The 16,359-nt window shown below is 51.4% G+C and overlaps 5 protein-coding genes across 7 annotated transcripts in view; 2 read left to right on the forward strand and 3 right to left on the reverse strand.

The window, feature by feature from the left end:
• LOC6540824 (zinc finger protein ush) overlaps positions 1-3,512 on the forward strand; it is a 61,826-nt gene extending 58,314 nt beyond the window's left edge. For both annotated transcript variants that reach the window (XM_015159764.2, XM_001968144.3), the window contains exons 4-8: positions 54-448; positions 565-765; positions 839-2,225; positions 2,286-2,428; positions 2,485-3,512. In XM_015159764.2, the coding sequence (XP_015015250.1) occupies positions 54-448; positions 565-765; positions 839-2,225; positions 2,286-2,428; positions 2,485-2,923 (2,565 nt within the window). In that variant the 3' untranslated portion in view covers positions 2,924-3,512. The remainder of the gene's footprint in view (positions 1-53; positions 449-564; positions 766-838; positions 2,226-2,285; positions 2,429-2,484) is intronic.
• Positions 3,513-4,546: 1,034 nt separating this feature from the next.
• Positions 4,547-5,624, reverse strand: LOC6540761 (SUMO-conjugating enzyme UBC9). Its single transcript, XM_001968145.3, has 2 exons — positions 5,436-5,624; positions 4,547-5,356 (listed from the first exon to the last, which is right to left on the reverse strand). The coding sequence occupies exon 2, from the start codon at positions 5,250-5,252 to the stop codon at positions 4,773-4,775; it is 480 nt and encodes a 159-aa protein (XP_001968181.1). The 5' UTR covers positions 5,253-5,356; positions 5,436-5,624; the 3' UTR covers positions 4,547-4,772.
• Positions 5,625-5,939: 315 nt separating this feature from the next.
• LOC6540786 (minor histocompatibility antigen H13) lies at positions 5,940-7,735 on the reverse strand. Its single transcript, XM_001968146.3, has 3 exons — positions 7,395-7,735; positions 6,479-7,329; positions 5,940-6,421 (listed from the first exon to the last, which is right to left on the reverse strand). Exons 1-3 carry the CDS (start codon positions 7,602-7,604, stop codon positions 6,313-6,315), a joined length of 1,170 nt encoding a protein of 389 aa, XP_001968182.1. The 5' UTR covers positions 7,605-7,735; the 3' UTR covers positions 5,940-6,312.
• A 411-nt stretch (positions 7,736-8,146) lies between these two features.
• Positions 8,147-10,164, forward strand: LOC6540819 (neuronal acetylcholine receptor subunit alpha-4). The gene is made up of 4 exons (XM_001968147.2): positions 8,147-8,306; positions 8,371-8,564; positions 8,799-9,426; positions 9,575-10,164. The coding sequence occupies exons 1-4, from the start codon at positions 8,192-8,194 to the stop codon at positions 9,943-9,945; spliced, it is 1,308 nt and encodes a 435-aa protein (XP_001968183.1). The 5' UTR covers positions 8,147-8,191; the 3' UTR covers positions 9,946-10,164.
• On the reverse strand, positions 10,084-16,343 carry LOC6540769 (DNA-binding protein D-ETS-6). 2 transcript variants are annotated; one of them, XM_001968148.3, is made up of 3 exons: positions 14,366-16,343; positions 11,009-11,249; positions 10,084-10,950 (listed from the first exon to the last, which is right to left on the reverse strand). In XM_001968148.3, the coding sequence occupies exons 1-3, from the start codon at positions 15,081-15,083 to the stop codon at positions 10,464-10,466; spliced, it is 1,446 nt and encodes a 481-aa protein (XP_001968184.1). In that variant the 5' UTR covers positions 15,084-16,343; the 3' UTR covers positions 10,084-10,463. The 2 variants fall into 2 exon arrangements, with proteins under 2 accessions (XP_001968184.1, XP_026834238.1); XM_026978437.1 differs by lacking the exon at positions 14,366-16,343 and adding an exon at positions 12,162-12,363 and having other exon boundaries at positions 10,204-10,950.
• Between the last annotated feature and the right edge of the window lie 16 nt (positions 16,344-16,359).

The following is a 16,359-nucleotide window of genomic DNA, read 5'->3' on the forward strand; positions in this document are numbered from 1 at the left end:
GTGCCAGTGACCCCTGAATCCGCAAGCTAACAATAAACAAATCCCATCCACAGCAAACCGATCGCTACTGCAGCCACTGTGATATCCGGTTCAACAACATCAAGACCTATCGAGCGCACAAACAGCACTACTGCAGTTCGCGGCGACCAGAGGGACAGCTCACGCCCAAGCCAGACTCATCTCCGGGAGCAGGAACCGGACCCGGCTCCACCGGCGGATCCATAGGGGTATCTGCCCAAGCGGCTACGCCCGGCAAGCTGAGTCCGCAGGCCAGGAACAAAACCCCTACTCCTGCGATGGTCGCCGTCGCAGCTGCAGCAGCGGCTGCCGCTGCCTCCCTCCAGGCCACGCCTCATTCGCATCCACCTTTCCTGGCCCTGCCCACCCACCCGATCATAATTGTGCCCTGCTCGCTGATCCGAGCAGCTAGCTTCATTCCAGGCCCACTGTAAGTTACCAAGGCAAACTTCCTTGAGTTACTTCCATTTGCATTTTGCTGTAATGTTTAAGCAATGTATATAACGGTAATAAGTATTTAACGGAACTATTGTACCTTATGCGCAGGCCTACACCGAACTCGGGGATTGTGAATCCGGAGACCACCTGCTTCACCGTGGACAACGGAACAATTAAACCACTGGCAACTGCCCTAATTGGCGCCTCCTTGGAGCCCGAACGCCCTTCAGCTCCATCATCCGCTGCTGAGGCCACAGAAGCCAAGAGCAGTCCGCCAGAGCCCAAGCGAAAAGAGGCTGGGTTAACTAGGTTAGTGCTTATAAATAGAGCTTAACAAGAAACCACTGAATAACGCCTTTCTTTCCCTTTTTGCTAACTCCAGGGAATCTGCGCCTCTCGATCTCTCGCTGCGTCGATCGCCAATCACCCTGAATTCGCTGAGCTTGCGGCAGCGACAACTGCGAAATGCCCTCTTGGATGTGGAGGAGGTACTCCTTGCCGGCGCGGGAACTGGCAAGGAGAATGCTGAGACTCCGAGAGGAGGAGGAAGTGTGACTCCCGAGCAGATCGTTTGCGCTCCCTCCCTGCCGAGCAGTCCCTCGATGAGCCCCTCTCCCAAAAGACGAGCCATCAGTCCACGCAGCTCCGGGGCTGGTAGTGCCTCCTCTATGTCACCACCTGGTCTCAATGTGGCTGTGCCCCATCTGCTCGACATGCGTTCCATGCTACCTGCGGACTTTGGACTCTCCGAGTCGCTGTTGGCCAAAACCAACCCCGAACTGGCTCTTAAACTGGCGGCGGCAGCGGCCGCAGCTGCTGTGGCGGGCAGTAGTGGAGCAGCAGCCTTTCCGCCCTCTCCTCTTCCTGCCCAAGCCAGTAGTGGGAATCCTGGCAGTGGAGGATCGGCAGGTGGCTCCCAGCAGCCCCAGATCTATGTGAAAAAAGGCGTGTCCAAGTGCATGGAGTGCAATATTGTGTTCTGCAAGTACGAGAACTACTTGGCACACAAGCAGCATTATTGCTCGGCAAGGAGCCAAGAGGGTGCGAGTGAAGTGGATGTCAAGTCGGCCGTTTCACCATCCATCGCTGGAGCTGTAGGACTGGGAACCGGAGGGGCAGAAGCTGCTTCGTCCGTGGAAACCACTCCGGTAGCATATCAACAATTGATCTGCGCCGCCTGCGGAATTAAGTACACTTCCCTGGACAACCTGCGCGCCCACCAGAACTACTACTGTCCCAAGGGAGGCGCAGCTGCTGCCCCCGCCGCGACGCCCACGGATCCTGGCCAGCTGGCGTTGGCCAAGGAGAAGTGCGGAAAGTGCAAGACATTGCATGAAATTGGCCTGCCTTGTCCACCTCCCGTCGCGAGTGCCCTCGCAGGACCACCAGCCAATCCGCAACCCGCCTCCAATAGTCTGAACAAGTGTCCCGTTTGCGGGGTAGTGAGTCCCACCGCGGCACTGGCCAAGAAACACATGGAGATGCACGGAACAGTAAAGGCCTACCGCTGCAGCATCTGCCAGTACAAGGGGAACACTCTACGAGGCATGCGCACCCACATTCGAACCCATTTCGACAAGAAGACCAGCGACGTGAACGAGGAGCTTTACATGACCTGCATCTTTGAGGAGGATGCTACCGCGATGAGTCAGGAGCTGGTGCCTTCAACAGGGGCATCTGCCACAACTGGACACGATTCCATGGATCATCCCCCGCAGATTTTCAACTGTGATTACTGCAACTATGTTTCCACCTACAAGGGCAATGTTGTGCGTACCCTTTTATAGTTCCGCCAGACTAGAGAAGTAACAAGAGTTTTTGATTTACAGCTGCGCCACATGAAGCTGACGCATGCCCATGTGGCCATCAACTCACCCTCCATATCCCCCGACACCAGAGATCAGGATGTGACTTCCAACCCCGCTCCCAACCAACACTCGAATTCCGATGGAGCCAACGGAGAGACAGCCAGGTAAGGATGGACGACAATGATCTACATTCGTACTACTTAACTTTCTACGTCCACAGCTTCCACATTAAATCGGAGCCCCTGGATCCTCCTCCGACTGTGAATCTGGTGCACGAGAACAACAACTCACCGATCGCCACGCCACATATTAAGGCTGAGCCAATCGAAGTCGGAACGGATGCCGCGCCCGGCGGGCTGGTTCCGCCGATGACTTCTCCGCTGGGAAACAGCAGCAGCATGGCTGCCGCAGCAGCTGCCGCCGCCGAGGTGATGAAGAAGTACTGCTCGACCTGTGACATATCCTTCAACTACGTGAAGACCTACCTGGCTCACAAGCAGTTCTACTGCAAAAACAAACCGATTCGCCCTGAGGCTAGCGACAGCCCCAGTCCGAATCACCTGGGCGGCGGCGTTGCCGTGGGCCTGGGCATTGGCGGCCTGGTCGGTGGACATGGCCAGCAGAAGAACAAGGAAAACCTGCAGGAGGCGGCCATTTGAGAAAGCCAGCTGCGGTGGGAGGCGCAGCGCAAGCAGCTGGAGTGGTATTACACATGCTTCTAGGCAGCAGCCCAACCCAATCGAAACTAATCGAATCCTAGCCTCCTTTAAAATGTACACTATCCAAACCGCCACAAACAATCGACGACAGTATTCCCGGAGAATCTCCCGTCGCTGCCCTCCACTTCCAACGCCACTTGGGGACTGACTCCTTCGACTTACCGATCGATAGAAGTAGATATATACACCGTACTCCCATACATATACAGTGCACCTAAAGGAATAACATATAGATTACTTAGGTACATACACTAATTTAGGCGCATACCCATTAAGTGGGAATCATGACATATAATGCATGCCAAAGCTTACCACTTAGACAGAAATTAAGTTGAGGGCAAGAAACTACAAGTTTGCAATGGTCTGCTGAGTAGAATGAGGCGGAGTATTCCTATGTAGATCCAATACTATTATGTAAATGACTCGCTGTTCCACGTGAAGCGATCAATTCTAACTGTGTAATTTGAATGAGTACATTATTTATTAAGTGTGTGCGACAATAAAAGTAATTAATTTATTCAACATAAAATAAACCCAAAATATGCTTCAAAATGATTTTACAATTTTTGAATTCAACGATTGTTTCGAGTGCTGCCAGACCCGCGGAAATTAATCCGCAGACATGGTTGCCAGACTGATTCAAAAAGTTCGAAATACTACCAGATCGATATAAGAATGTGGTAACCGTCAGGTTACGCCAGGCAAAAGACAAATCAGCTGATCAGCAACAAGGACGCCATTTTGAAGAAGAACTTGCTGGGATTTCTGTTCGCCTGGTACTCAGAATAGAGCTGCCCACCAAATTAGCCATCTAGGGATATCGGATCACTGGCGAAATCGTTGGCATTGAAATCACCTTCTGCACGCTTATGTTCCCCTGGTATTTCAGATCGAACATTTTCAATTTAAGCCCTCGGAGCTAAACAGCTGCTAGGCTGTATTCCTCAAACTGAAGTACCAGGCGCACAGAAATCTCAGCAGGCATCTGCTGAGTTCCAAGCTAAATTCTGAATCGGTTATTTTTCAATATGGCGGCTTTGTTGGAAATGAACCGTTAGCAGGGAAGCTGCGTCTTATCAGCTGATAGTGCTGCCAGATCACTCAAAAATTATTCATAGTAACGTAGGCGAGTCTGCCAGATCAGCTGAAAAGTTTGGGTAAGGTGACCAATTGAAAATGTCAGAAAAATAAGAAAATACAAAAAAAATGCAAATTAAGCGAGTTTTTAAATACAATTTTTGTGCATTAGACAATGGAGGCAATATTATTTAAAGGTTAAACGCAAATGCATAATTTTATCTGCGGCCATAATTAAAGCACTAAATGCAGCTGCGTCGTGACTATTGACGACCAACAAGTAATCGACCGCACATTGCCGGAGAAAACTTGAAATTACCTAAACTTTTACAACTAATACATTTTTATTGAAATTACATGTGTTTGTACGTAGTACTTGCGATACAAAATAGACCGTAGAATAATCAGATATGCACCCAGAATCGAAGATGAGAATGAGCTTCGGTTACTGGGTGCCACGTAGCCACTTTGGGGCTCTTCAAAAAATTACAGGACTTATTAGGATTTATTCAGATGGTACAAGCTGGTAATTATGCAATTGCAAAACATTAAAAAATTATGTATATGTTTGGGCCGCGGGGGCTGTCCAAAATTAGTCGATTTTTTTTTTAAATTAAGTAGATGTGGAGAGCATTCCAAACAAACGCTTACCGGCTAGATGTGTGTGTATTTGTTAATGTCTATGTGGGGAAGGTGACTGGCAGGAGCCCGACTACTCGGAGGCCGCCATGGCGCGGGCCTGGGCGCGAACCCGCTTCTCGTACTCCAGCCGGTTCTGGCAGTAGATGGTGTAGGCCTCCGCCTGGGCCGGGTCCTTGATGTTCGGCTCGTTGAGCAGGTCCTGGATGCCCAGCAGGATTTGCTTGATGGTGATGGCGGGGCGCCAGTCCTTCTCCTCGTCCAGCAGCGACAGGCAGACGGTGCCCGAGGGATAGACGTTCGGGTGAAACAGCGGTGGCTCGAACTTGCACTTGGGCGGCGAGGTGGGGTAGTCGTCCTTGAAGATCATACGCAGCTTGTACAGGCCGCCCTCCCAGGGGGTGGACTTCTTGCCGGGAATTGCGCACTCCCAGATCATCAGGTTGAGGGTGCCGTCGGGGTTCTTGGCGGGTCGGGCGACGAACCCGAACGGGTGATCCTTCCTCCAGGCCTTTCGCTCCTCCCCGAGCCGTGTGATAGCAATTCCGGACATGGTCGCTGCTTGCTTGCGTCTCTAATTCCGACCGAACGTGTCCTTGAGTCCTGGATTTCTGCTAGCAGTTAGCAGCACTTAGCCCTTTTTACACGCGCGTCTGTCTGCGAATGTGTGTGTGTTGGTAAGTGGCCTCCGAGGGGCTTTGTCGCCTTTTGTCGCGCTTATTGCAAGTGCACCTACCTCTCTGCCTGTCTACGCGTGTGTTTAGTGGCTCTTGGCAACCGAGTTTTATCCAAACGCTGGCAAAATTTGCACTTTTTGCAATTTGTACCGCAATTTTTGCAGGAATGAACGCTTGTGCTCGCAAAAGGTGTCAGTCGTTCCGCACAAAGGGTCTCACTATTTGGTTATCGATAGTTCATGTGACCGTGATACAAAACCGGTATTAAAATACTAACATTTTAAAGTTTTTTTTTAAATTAAAATTGTAGTTTAACTTTGCATTTGATGAGCTTAATTTTTGGTATTTCAGGCTATATTTCAGGTTATATTCCTGGAAATCCTTACTAAATACAAACGATTTTATTTATAAGTTGGTGTTACGAAAACTAGAATTTATTCGCATTACTGTTTACATAAATTATTGCATTGGTTTAAGGAAATGCAATTCCCATGCAACACGTAGTCAAAATTAAGGGGTTTCCATTAAAATCGGAGATCTTTCGAGGATTTAGAAGAGAGCGCTCACTGTTTACAAAAATTGGAATATATTTGTATCTAAACTGTTCTTTCTTAAATATATACGCCTCCTTGCGGGAGCCACATAAATATTGGAAATCTACATTTAGATTTAAATTTGATTGCGGTAAAAAGTCGACAGAACATTTTCTACAATTGTAACCTAATCGAACTAAATAAGATTGTTGTGCCTGGCCAAGGAACGTAACTAACTCAGTAAGTGAATCGTCTTTTGTAGCGGTGTACCGTATAAGTTACGGATTGTGAGAGATAGTGAAGCCATATCGGAACGAAAAGGAAGCTTGGCTAGCTGCGAAGACATTTACGATGGAACGAATGGAGATGTTGTTCGAAGAGGGTGCTCCTGGGCCTCCTGGCTCTACTTGCCCTTCTTAGACTCCTTCTTTTTGCTGCCGGACGAACTTGTGCTCTCGTCCTTATCCTTCTTCTCCTTCTTTTCGGGCTTCTCCTCGGGATGGTCCTCATAGCTGGAGGGGTAGAACGAATTACTTTCAAGTCAAGCGCCCGCCAAGGTGCACACTTACGCAAATAGCACCTTCAGCTCGCCGCGGATAAGGGCCACCAGGAGTGGAGTGCCCATGCACGCTGGCACCAGGTATAGCAGGGCCGGCTGCGCGTGCTTGAACACATGCATCACGAAGATGGTGGCCAGCAGCCCCAGGAAGTAGGCGATCAGCGTGGAGTAAAAGTAGATGCGCGTCTTGCGCTTCTTGCTGTCGTCGAAGCGCAGCAGCAGAGCAATGAAGATGCCCGGAATGACAATGTCGCCCAGTCCTAGCATGGCGAAGTTCGAGGCGTTCAGGCCGTTCTCGATCAAGTCCTGGGGGAACACGAGTTTAATGGGCGCCTCGAAGCTCTTGGCCACGGTGACCATCACGTTGGTGCCGAATACCCAGAAGATGTCGTAGAAGAAGAGGCCGCTCAGCAAGATTACGCCCGTGACGAAGTTGTTCAGGTGCAGCATCTCCACGCCGTTGATGGCGAAGGCCAGGCCGAACAGGTTGTTCGCGATCCAGTGCTTCTTCAGCAGGTACCACACTCCGATCACCGAGGAGATCACCAGACAGACAATATCGTGCGTGGAGAACTTGTAGTTCACGATGTCCTCCTTCTGCTTGCCCTCGCCCTTGGTGAACAGGATGTGAAAGGGAACCTTGGGCACGGCGGCGGGCATCAGCGAGTTGATCACCGGACTGAGCAGGTGCGCCAGCGCAATCACTCCCAGCACGAAAAAGTAGCCGGTAAGCAGGTAGTTGATGTGCACCTTTTGGAAGATCTTGAAGAACAGGTAGAGCCCAAAGAGTGCTGCTGAGGCAATCAGCGGGAAGTACATGGCGTCCTTCTTGGTCATCGTGTCGGCCTTCTCGCCCGTGGACTGCAGGGAGTGGAAATGCAGAGAACAGGTTATACCAGCTTCCGGCTCGAGACTGACGCACCTACCTTCTTCAGCTTGTGCAGCTTCACGGAGCGGATGGAGCCGAAGATGATTGGCAGCATGGCCATCACCACCAGGCTGCTGTAAGCCACCGCCATGCCCTCCGGAGTCGAGGGCTTCTTCTCGCCCGGCGCCGACTCGTTCTTCGGTGCGCTTACATTCTCGATGATGCCCTTCAGCACCTCCTTTACGGTTCCGATCACTTCCTCCGCCATGGTGTGTTGTCCAATCCAATCCGTTCCCGAAAATTGCCGGCTTGCGGGGGTGAAAAGCGAAATGACACGCAGCAGCACACGTCAACAATCTCTGTTATCGGTATCGGCATCGGTATCGATGGTCATGGTCTTGGCTCATCGGACGCCCCGAAATATACCGAAAATATACCACCATCTGGGCAGTGGGGCCGCGCTGCCGCCGCGATAAGAACATACCAATCCAGAAAAATACCAAGACAGTTATGATTCAAACTGTGAAATGCGAAATGTGTGATTCCCGGGCTTTAGTTTACCAAGTACTCCATTCCATTTACTAATTTCAGAACTATTTTATTCCCATATATGTGCTATCAGAATTTATTTAATTCTTAGGAAGAGGAACCTCCCTCGGATCTTTCCGCTACATGTGAGCACGGCTGATACACAAACCCAAATATGTGGGCTGCTCTTTTATCTGCGACGTCGGCAGAGGAACCCGGAGCTATCGGAGGAGCCTGGGCCATGTGCCAAGCCGCGAGCTGAGCTCAGTTCCCTTTCAGATTCCGAGAGCAAAGCATTGTACAGCGAATACGAAGCCGCACTGAACAATGCCGACTCCTCCGAAGATAAAGTCACCAGTTTCCGGTCCTGGACTTCCACTACTGCTGCAAATGCTAATGGGAATACTTCTCATGATGCTGACTTCCGTGCTAGGCGCCACTTGTAAGTGTTTACGGCTCCGCAGTTGCATAAGCCGCTGATAACTGCAATCTCGAATCCCCGCCAGCTACGACGGACCCCAAGGACGCTAATGTCAAGGCCTTGGACCGCCTCCACGCCGGGCTCTTCACGAATTACGACAGCGATGTGCAGCCTTGGTTTCAAGGAGCCCCCACGGAGGTCTCCCTGGGAATGGTGGTCACCTACATAGACATCGACGAGTTGAACGGCAAGATGACCACTCACTGCTGGTTAAATCTCGTAAGTCCAGTGTCCACTCCTTTCTTGCATCTCATGAAGCTAAAAAACGAGATAGCTCTCCGAGTTCTCCTCAAGTTCACAACCTTGATAAGACTTTTGGGAAAGCATTATCTGACTGGATTGTTTTTTATTTTCTGGGTAGCAAGCTGTTGCTGCAAATAAGCTAATAAGTATTGTAGTAAGTTCCCATACTGCATAACCAATCAACTAACCAGAAGCAAATATTGTTCTTAGCGATGGAGAGACGAGGAGCGTGTGTGGCAGCCGTCGGAGTATGACAACATCACGGAGATCACCTTGCGGTCCAGCGAGGTCTGGACCCCACAAATCACACTCTTTAACGGCGAAGAAGGCGGCCTAATGGCCGACACCCAGGTGACCCTCAGCCACGACGGCCACTTCCGGCGGATGCCGCCAGCCTTGTACACGGCCTACTGCGAACTCAACATGCTGAAATGGCCCTACGACAAGCAGAGCTGCAAGCTGCAGGTCGGCTCCTGGGGCCTGAAGGTCGTCCTGCCGGAGAACGGCACGGCAATGGGTAAGTCCCTTGACCACGACGACCTGGTCCAGTCACCGGAGTGGGAGATCGTGGACTCCCGAGCGCAGTTTGTCATTCAGGACTACTACGCCTACATGGAGTACACTCTGACGGCTCAGCGGCGATCCTCGATGTACACTGCCATCATCTATACCCCCGCCTCCTGCATCGTCGTCCTGGCCCTCTCCACCTTCTGGCTGCCACCCCATATGGGCGGCGAGAAGATCATGATCAACGGCCTGCTCTTCATCATGATCTCCACCTTCCTCATGTACTTCGCCCAACTTCTGCCAGTGCTGTCCAACAATACTCCACTTGTGGGTGAGTGCTCCCCATTGCCATAATATTCCAATGAACGCCTCCTCAGCTCACTCGCCTTAGCATTAAATTGATTTCATCAGTTCAGGTCGCATATGAAGTAGAATATTTCCGAACTGGCAGCACTTACCGAGCATCCCTATAATTGCAGTGCTTTTCTTCAGCATCAGCCTGCTGTTCTTGAGCGTCTCCACCATCGTCGAGGTCCTAGTCCTGTTCCTGGCCACTTCCAAGCACAAGGTACGCATTCCGGAGGCGCTGAGGAAACTGCTGCACGGGAACCCGGGCACCTGGTTGCTGCTCTCGGTGTTCAGCAGCACCGGCGAGTCGCAGGCGGAGAGGACCGTGGAAATGGACGAGCACGCGGTCGAGGCCAGTCCGCTGGTCATCAACCCCGTTCAAGAGCCGGGCGCCAAGGCCAACCAGTTCGACTGGGCGTTGCTGGCCACCGCGGTGGACCGCATTTTCTTTGTGGTCTTCAGCCTGGCCTTCTTGATCCTCGCTATCAAGTGTTCCGTGTAGGACTGCTCGGGACCTAACGCCACACCCCTACCTTGAGTAAAGTCGTTGCCCATCAATCTCGAAGCAGTATTTCATTTTCCAGAGCCACCGAGCGAACCTAGCCAAGGTACGAGTGCACTCTGATTTAGCTTTGCATTTGCGATTTGATGTATTTACTGTGTGTGCGAACTTAGAATTATTTAATGATGAGACCTCGTATGGAATAAAGGAGCTCTGCCGAATGTCTGCTTACAACTAGAAGCGAAGGATAACAGGCTAAGTAACAAATTGGCTCTCGTTTCCGAGTATTGCTCTGCGATGCTCCAGGCTATCACAATTCCTCAATTAACCCAAAGTAGCTGGAATTACACAAAATGACCTTTTTACGGCCAAAGGTCTGATGGTGCCCGATGGCTGCCCGATGGGTGGCTGGGGTGCAGGGTTGCTCTCCGCTCTCCCTTGCGCAGTGGGTGGTCCTGCGCATCCTCCTGCCCCATCGGAACTTACAGCCCCGGCGACAAATTGGGGTTGCGGCGGGCTCAGTTGAATGCATTTGAGGTGGGAGTGACCGAGCCCTGGTCGTAGTTTCCCGCAGAAGATGAGGACGTCCTGGCCGGGTCTACGCCGGCTGTCCCACCTTGGAATGGACCAGTAAAATTCGAAGTGGAGGCGGAGGAGGAGGCGGGCGCCTGGCCGGGCGAAGCTTGCGAGGAGGCCGTCGAGGAGGATGGGAATCCCAGGCTGGAGCTGTTTGAGGCGGGAGACGAGTGGTGTGGGTGCAGAAAATGGGGCTGACCCAGCTGGTGGTGCGGATGCGAGTGCTGTGGGTGGTGGTGCAGCGGTGGTGGGTGGCGGCCCAACTGCATCGCTCCGCCGGCGTGGTGGTTGTAGGATCCCAGCATGCTGGAGGCCGGATCTCCTCCCTGTGCCTGAGCCTGGCAAGCAGCCATCAGGCCGTGGAAGTCGAACTTGTACGCATAGCGCTTTCCGTGCACCTTGGTCATAATGTTCTTGTCGTAGTAGTACCTGCAAAGAGAAGCGCACAAACTTAGCCAAGAGTGTGCCTGGAGACGACAAGACTCACCTGAGAGCCCGGCTCAGCTTGTCGTAGTTCATGTTCGGCTTGGCCTTGCGCTCGCCCCACCGCCTGGCCACCTCGTCCGGGTCGATGAGCCGGAACTCGCCCGATTGGCCCTCCCAGCTGATGGCATTCGCGTTGGACGAATCAGCGAGCAGCTCCAGCAGAAACTGCCACAGCTGGATCTGGCCCCCTGAGCCCTGGGCAACCAATCGGTGCGAGGCAGCGTTCAGCAGCTGGTACGGATCTGAAAGAGAGAACCGGCGGATGGGGCATTAGTGGCGAATACTCGGAAACCCCTGCAAAAACAGATACAGATACATCTACATCTACAGATACAGATACAGATACTTGGAGAGCGAGCGAGAGGAGAGCATCGCGAACGAAAGTCAGCCCAGTCAAACGAGATTTTCTGGCGGGAGCCGCGACGTGGCAAGAGTTCCAAGTGGAGCTGAATGCCATAAGCCGCGCGGATTCACAGAAAATCAACCGCAATGGACATAAATCCTGGATCTCACGATGCACACGAAGAAAAACGGGCATCAAATGAAATTTATATGTGATAGGCTAACAATCAAATAAAAAGTGAGACTCCGCTATTTAGTTAACACTTTAGTCAAGTGTTGATAGTGGTACATATTATGAAAATCTATAAATATATTTAATAGTTTCGATTGTCAATTACATGTTTTGCAGCAACTGAAGCTCTACTACGACCATACATTTGTGACTGGAATGCATATCAACTGAAAATGTGCATGCGTCTCTAGGGTTCAGAGTAGATACATTTTCCTGTTTGCTGGCCATGGGGACATTCCCAGAGACTCTGCACCTCCACAGGGGAAATCCCTGGTCAAAGTGCCGCTGCAAAAGCACGAAAGTGCCATAACCAAGATGACTCATCCGCCGATCAAGCAGCGCCGCGGCTAAAAGACACAGTTCTCACTTCTAGACAATGTCAGCCCGCTGGACCCACCATACCGTGCCCATTCGTTCATTCATATTTCTAGGGGCACCGCCGCCGCTCGCTCGCCGGAAATGCCTTGAATCGAGTGGTTGCCATTGAGCAATCTCCTCGTGCCGTTCATTCACACAAGTCTCTTCGACTGGCGGCTGGCATTTGCCCAGCGGAAATTCCTATGAATTTCGGCGCTCTTACCATTGAAGATCATCGAGGTGTGCGGATGCTGGTGGTGCTGGTGCTGGTGCTGGTGGTGGTGGTGGTAGTGGTGGTGCACGGCGCCGTGGTGCGGATGGGGGTGCTGTCCAACTGGCGGGGCCGGCTGCATCCGGAGGCCAAAGCGCCGGTTGAAGTCCTCCGAGAGGCGCCACATGACGCCCACGTCCACGCTGACGCTCATGGTGGATCTTTTTCAGAAATTGCAAGTGCCTTTACTACACTGAACTGTTCTCCTTACTATTTCTATTTTTAGGTAAATATCGTCGATCAGAGTTTTATGAAATGTCACTAGACCTTTTCGTGATAAATTCATTGGCATTTGCATTATTCCTCGAAATTATCGACCGCATTTGACACTTTTCAGATTTGTATTTTACAGATCCAGCTTTTTTCATCTAAATGTTTAGCATAAACACTGTTTGTTCTCGATGAATGTTGAAGCTGTAGAGTTACGTCTTGTAACTTTCCTTATATTCGGCCAGATTGACCTTTGACCCGAGCAATGGTTTAAGACCCTCAATGGTAGTCTTTCCCGGGAGCGCGTCAACCGTTTAGGACGAGAGCCATTCGGCGACTGAAACTGTAGCCAGAAGCGCTGTCGGATTTCGCTCCTTAGCACCGGACGGATGCCTGGCATCTTGGTCGAGCACGGGCATCCGCGAAGCAGGCGAAGCTCCGGGCACGATTACGGCTCACCTGCGCAGCTGGTGGTAAATGCCGCTTCGGCATTTGCCAGGCAAGTCGCAAAGTCAGAGGCCACGTGCAGCCACTCAACCACCACCCACCACCCAGCAAACGGCACGGCACACGATAAACAACTGCTTCATTTGCCGCTTTTCGACTATTGCATACCCAGTGCGAGTCACTGGATATTTATAAAGTGTCAGGGGAATCCGAACGATGGAAACAGAAAATATTTTTCAAACAATTCTGTTTGCTTGGGGAAATATATACGAGTTCTTGGGAAACATCGTGACTAATGGTTTCAGTTGCGTAGATCAAGGTACCTACATTCCATTACTGTCTGTGGCTTTTGAATTCTAAACAGGGAACATCTTTGATCCAGTTTGTACCCTGTAAAAGGGGCGGTGACTCACGGGACATGGGAGCTGGGAGTTGGGAACAACAACTGCAGCCCACAACAAATGTAATCTGCGTGACGGCGACGACGCGTAATCCTGGTTGGCATAAAAAACAAATCAATTAAATCGACGTCGCCTGCTCTCGGGATCAAGGCATGTATATGTAGTCCACAGCCCACCCACCAACATATGCCAGACCCAAATCAGGGGCTTTCCCCGCCTCCAGCTGCTCTTCCTGCCACAGGAAGGATGCGACGAATGAATATTTTCCTGTGCCCAGAAGCTGACCACCCGCAGAGCTGTTGTCACTGACAAGCCACCCAGGCCAGCCAAGCCATCCAAGGCACCCAACCCTCCAAACCTCCAACCACGGACCTTCACGCCACTTTTCTCGCCCGGCTGAAACTTGACTTGGCGACTTTTGTCGCTGGCGCGGGATTATTTCGATTTTATTATTAGATGCCACATCCTGCGAGAAATTATCATATTTACATCGTTTATTATTAAGTTCATCACTTGACGCGACCACCCACAAGGCCCTGCCACGCCCCCGCCTTCCCGTTCCCAGTCATCCCCAGTTAATAACTGGAAAAGTGTTGCATACTTTGCTGCTGTCGCGCAGAGATTTTCCCAGCGATTTACGTTAATGGAGTCTGAGAGAAAGTTGGCCAACTCGGGCGAGAGGTAATTAAAAGGGGACTTCCCGCACCTCCACTTTTCTTCCTTATCAACACATTCGGGGGAGTGTGGGAGAAACAATCAATGGAGCACATAAGTAACGGCCGTATCAGCACCAAAGCATCTTAATCAGTGGCCATTTGGCTGCCGACGGAGGCCAAAAGGATTCAATTGATGCCTGACCACAAAGGATTCGAGAGTCGGACAATCGCTCCGCTGGGAATAGCACGTGAACCCAATTACCAAGCAGTTCAATCTCTGGACGCTTCAGATTTATGTGGCCCGAGATTAGCTTTGGACAGTGAAAAAATGTGCGTCCAACCAACTAGTTTCGTTCGATGTGAAAGTCGTGACGCGTGGGGGGTTGGCCAGTTCCTGATCGCTTGCTACTGAGGGATACAACACCTCCGTCTAGGTACTTACTTGGCTCGTTGTCGTTGAGCATGGGACTCGTCTCCCGTCCGGTGGCGTGGTATAGGCTGAGCGCGAAGTGCTTCGCCAGGAGCATGCCTCCGCGCCTGGATCCTGCGCAGACCCAGAAGTCCGCGCGAGACAGATCGCACAGCTCCTGGGCGTCCTTGGGAAACCTTTCGATATCCGGCTCCGGGTCCAGCTTGAACTTTCGCGTCGCCCACTTCACCCAGCTGGCAATGTCCTCGGACGTCCAAGCGTGCGGATCCACAGGCACCTCCACGGGAGAGATGCTCCGGTTGGAGTCGTTGGAGTTCCTGCGAGGCGATGGAGCCTGGTGAGGCGTTGGAACGGCGGGAGGAGTGGGTGTCGCCAGCGGGAGGGGCACTGGCAAGTTGAGGGCGGGTAATTGGCTTCTTGTGCTACTGTTGCTGGAGGATGACCCGGAGTCCGAGTCTGTTGAGGAATCCGAGGATTGGCTGGAGTCGCTGGTGGAACTGCTGCTACATCGCCTTCCGCGTCTTTTCCGGTTGGGGAAACCTTCCTTCTCAGCCCCCACTTCCTTCTCCTTCGCTTCCAGTTTGGCCCCGGTTTCGGATCCGATGCTTTTTTGCCGGACATCCTGATGCATGGCATTAATCGGCCTCTGTTGGCACCAAACACTGTGAATCGTCTGGATGTGGATTTTGAGTTGCTTGTGACTCTGGCGACTATTCTGCAGAATGGCCATTAAACTGGGAAGTTCCTGCTCCCTTTTCGGCAACTACAGTGTCAATATCAGCTGAAGTTTTGATAGCTTTTTAATTACACTTTCCTTTAACCTTATCGGATGGCATCTAAATTCATCTTATTCATTGGTTTGAGGTTTGAATTTCATAAGTCGAGTTGGGTGTACCGTCACTAAGATTTTGTTATACCGCCTTGATTTTTGGTAATTACACTGCACTGCATATATCTTTTCGTGAATTTATTGTTTTGCTGCCCTTTGCGCTATTAAATTATTCACTTCACTTTGGCCCTGTTTAATCATAATATTCTGCGAATCGCACTTCTGTATTATTGAACTTATTGCAGGCGGCACTGCAACCGGTTGAAACGTATTTAGGATGTGGGTACGTCCGACCGGATGATTCACCCGAGATAGTCAGGGTATTTCACCTGCTGACCGGACAAGTGGAGTCAGCTGCAGGCTCTCCACGTGCCGCAAATCGCGGAAATCTTTCGCGGAAAGTTTGCGATTAGAAACTTTTAATAACCGTTATTGCACTGACCGATTAAAGATCCGCCGATCGGGTTAAGTGCAGCGCCGTATACCACTCCAGATCGCCGATCTTCGATTGGATCGCTCTGGCCCTGATCCGACCCACTTGCCGAATGACGAACTAATGATCAGCACCGGCGGACTGTGATAAAGCCATGACGAAGTCGCGGGGCCACGAGCTTTTGGCGCTCTCTCGCAGACTCGGCTGCCCCATGACCAACCGGCTGGCTCCGAGGGGCACTTGCTGCTCGGGACCAGTTTGCCGGCGCCGTTTGCCACTCGGGTCGCGAGCTTTTCGCTCTCCGGAGTATCCACTCTTCGCTGGCTCGCTGGCAGGGCAAATAACAACCTTAAGCATGACGTCGTGGAGCTGGCGTAGTCCGAGTGAGTCACCATTGAGCACACTGATCTCCGATCACTGGGAAGCCGATGGAGTTCCCCAGCCGGTACGTGGGCTACAGGGGGTGGCTCGGGTGTAAGGTCGTTTGGCGGCCAACAAAAATTCATTCATCGGTTCCCCTCCCATTTGGACTTGTTTTCTAGCTTTTGCCGCGTCATCCTTCTGGGAAATCGGACATGAGTCGTTAGTTGTCTGTGGCCCATGCCATGCCTCTTGTATATAAGTTTATCTCTGTCCCGATATTTGGCAACAGGTCGCGTGAGTGGTGTACTTATAGATATAAGATATACGTAATTCTAGTATGAAATTATAAATAATAATTATTTAAGTCACTACCAAAGGATG

The sequence above is a fragment of the Drosophila erecta genome, unplaced genomic scaffold, assembly GCF_003286155.1.
Source record: "Drosophila erecta strain 14021-0224.00,06,07 unplaced genomic scaffold, DereRS2 tig00000055-arrow-pilon, whole genome shotgun sequence".
Lineage (NCBI taxonomy): Eukaryota > Metazoa > Arthropoda > Insecta > Diptera > Drosophilidae > Drosophila > Drosophila erecta.

Bases quoted from the DNA above. Each gene is read 5' to 3' on its own strand.
- LOC6540761 (XM_001968145.3), bottom strand. From the start codon at position 5,252: ATGTCCGGAATTGCTATCACACGGCTCGGGGAGGAGCGAAAGGCCTGG.
- LOC6540786 (XM_001968146.3), bottom strand. From the start codon at position 7,604: ATGGCGGAGGAAGTGATCGGAACCGTAAAGGAGGTGCTGAAGGGCATC. The intron at 7,330-7,394 runs GTAGGTGCGTCA...CACTCCCTGCAG, and splicing joins AGCTGCACAAGCTGAAGAAG to TCCACGGGCGAGAAGGCCGA. The intron at 6,422-6,478 runs GTAAGTGTGCAC...CTACCCCTCCAG, and splicing joins GAGCTGAAGGTGCTATTTGC to CTATGAGGACCATCCCGAGG.
- LOC6540819 (XM_001968147.2), top strand. From the start codon at position 8,192: ATGCCGACTCCTCCGAAGATAAAGTCACCAGTTTCCGGTCCTGGACTT. The intron at 8,565-8,798 runs GTAAGTCCAGTG...TATTGTTCTTAG, and splicing joins CTCACTGCTGGTTAAATCTC to CGATGGAGAGACGAGGAGCG. The intron at 9,427-9,574 runs GTGAGTGCTCCC...CTATAATTGCAG, and splicing joins CAACAATACTCCACTTGTGG to TGCTTTTCTTCAGCATCAGC.
- LOC6540769 (XM_001968148.3), bottom strand. From the start codon at position 15,083: ATGGCCATTCTGCAGAATAGTCGCCAGAGTCACAAGCAACTCAAAATC. The intron at 11,250-14,365 runs GTAAGTACCTAG...TCTCTCTTTCAG, and splicing joins GCTCAACGACAACGAGCCAA to ATCCGTACCAGCTGCTGAAC. The intron at 10,951-11,008 runs GTGAGTCTTGTC...TTCTCTTTGCAG, and splicing joins AAGCTGAGCCGGGCTCTCAG to GTACTACTACGACAAGAACA.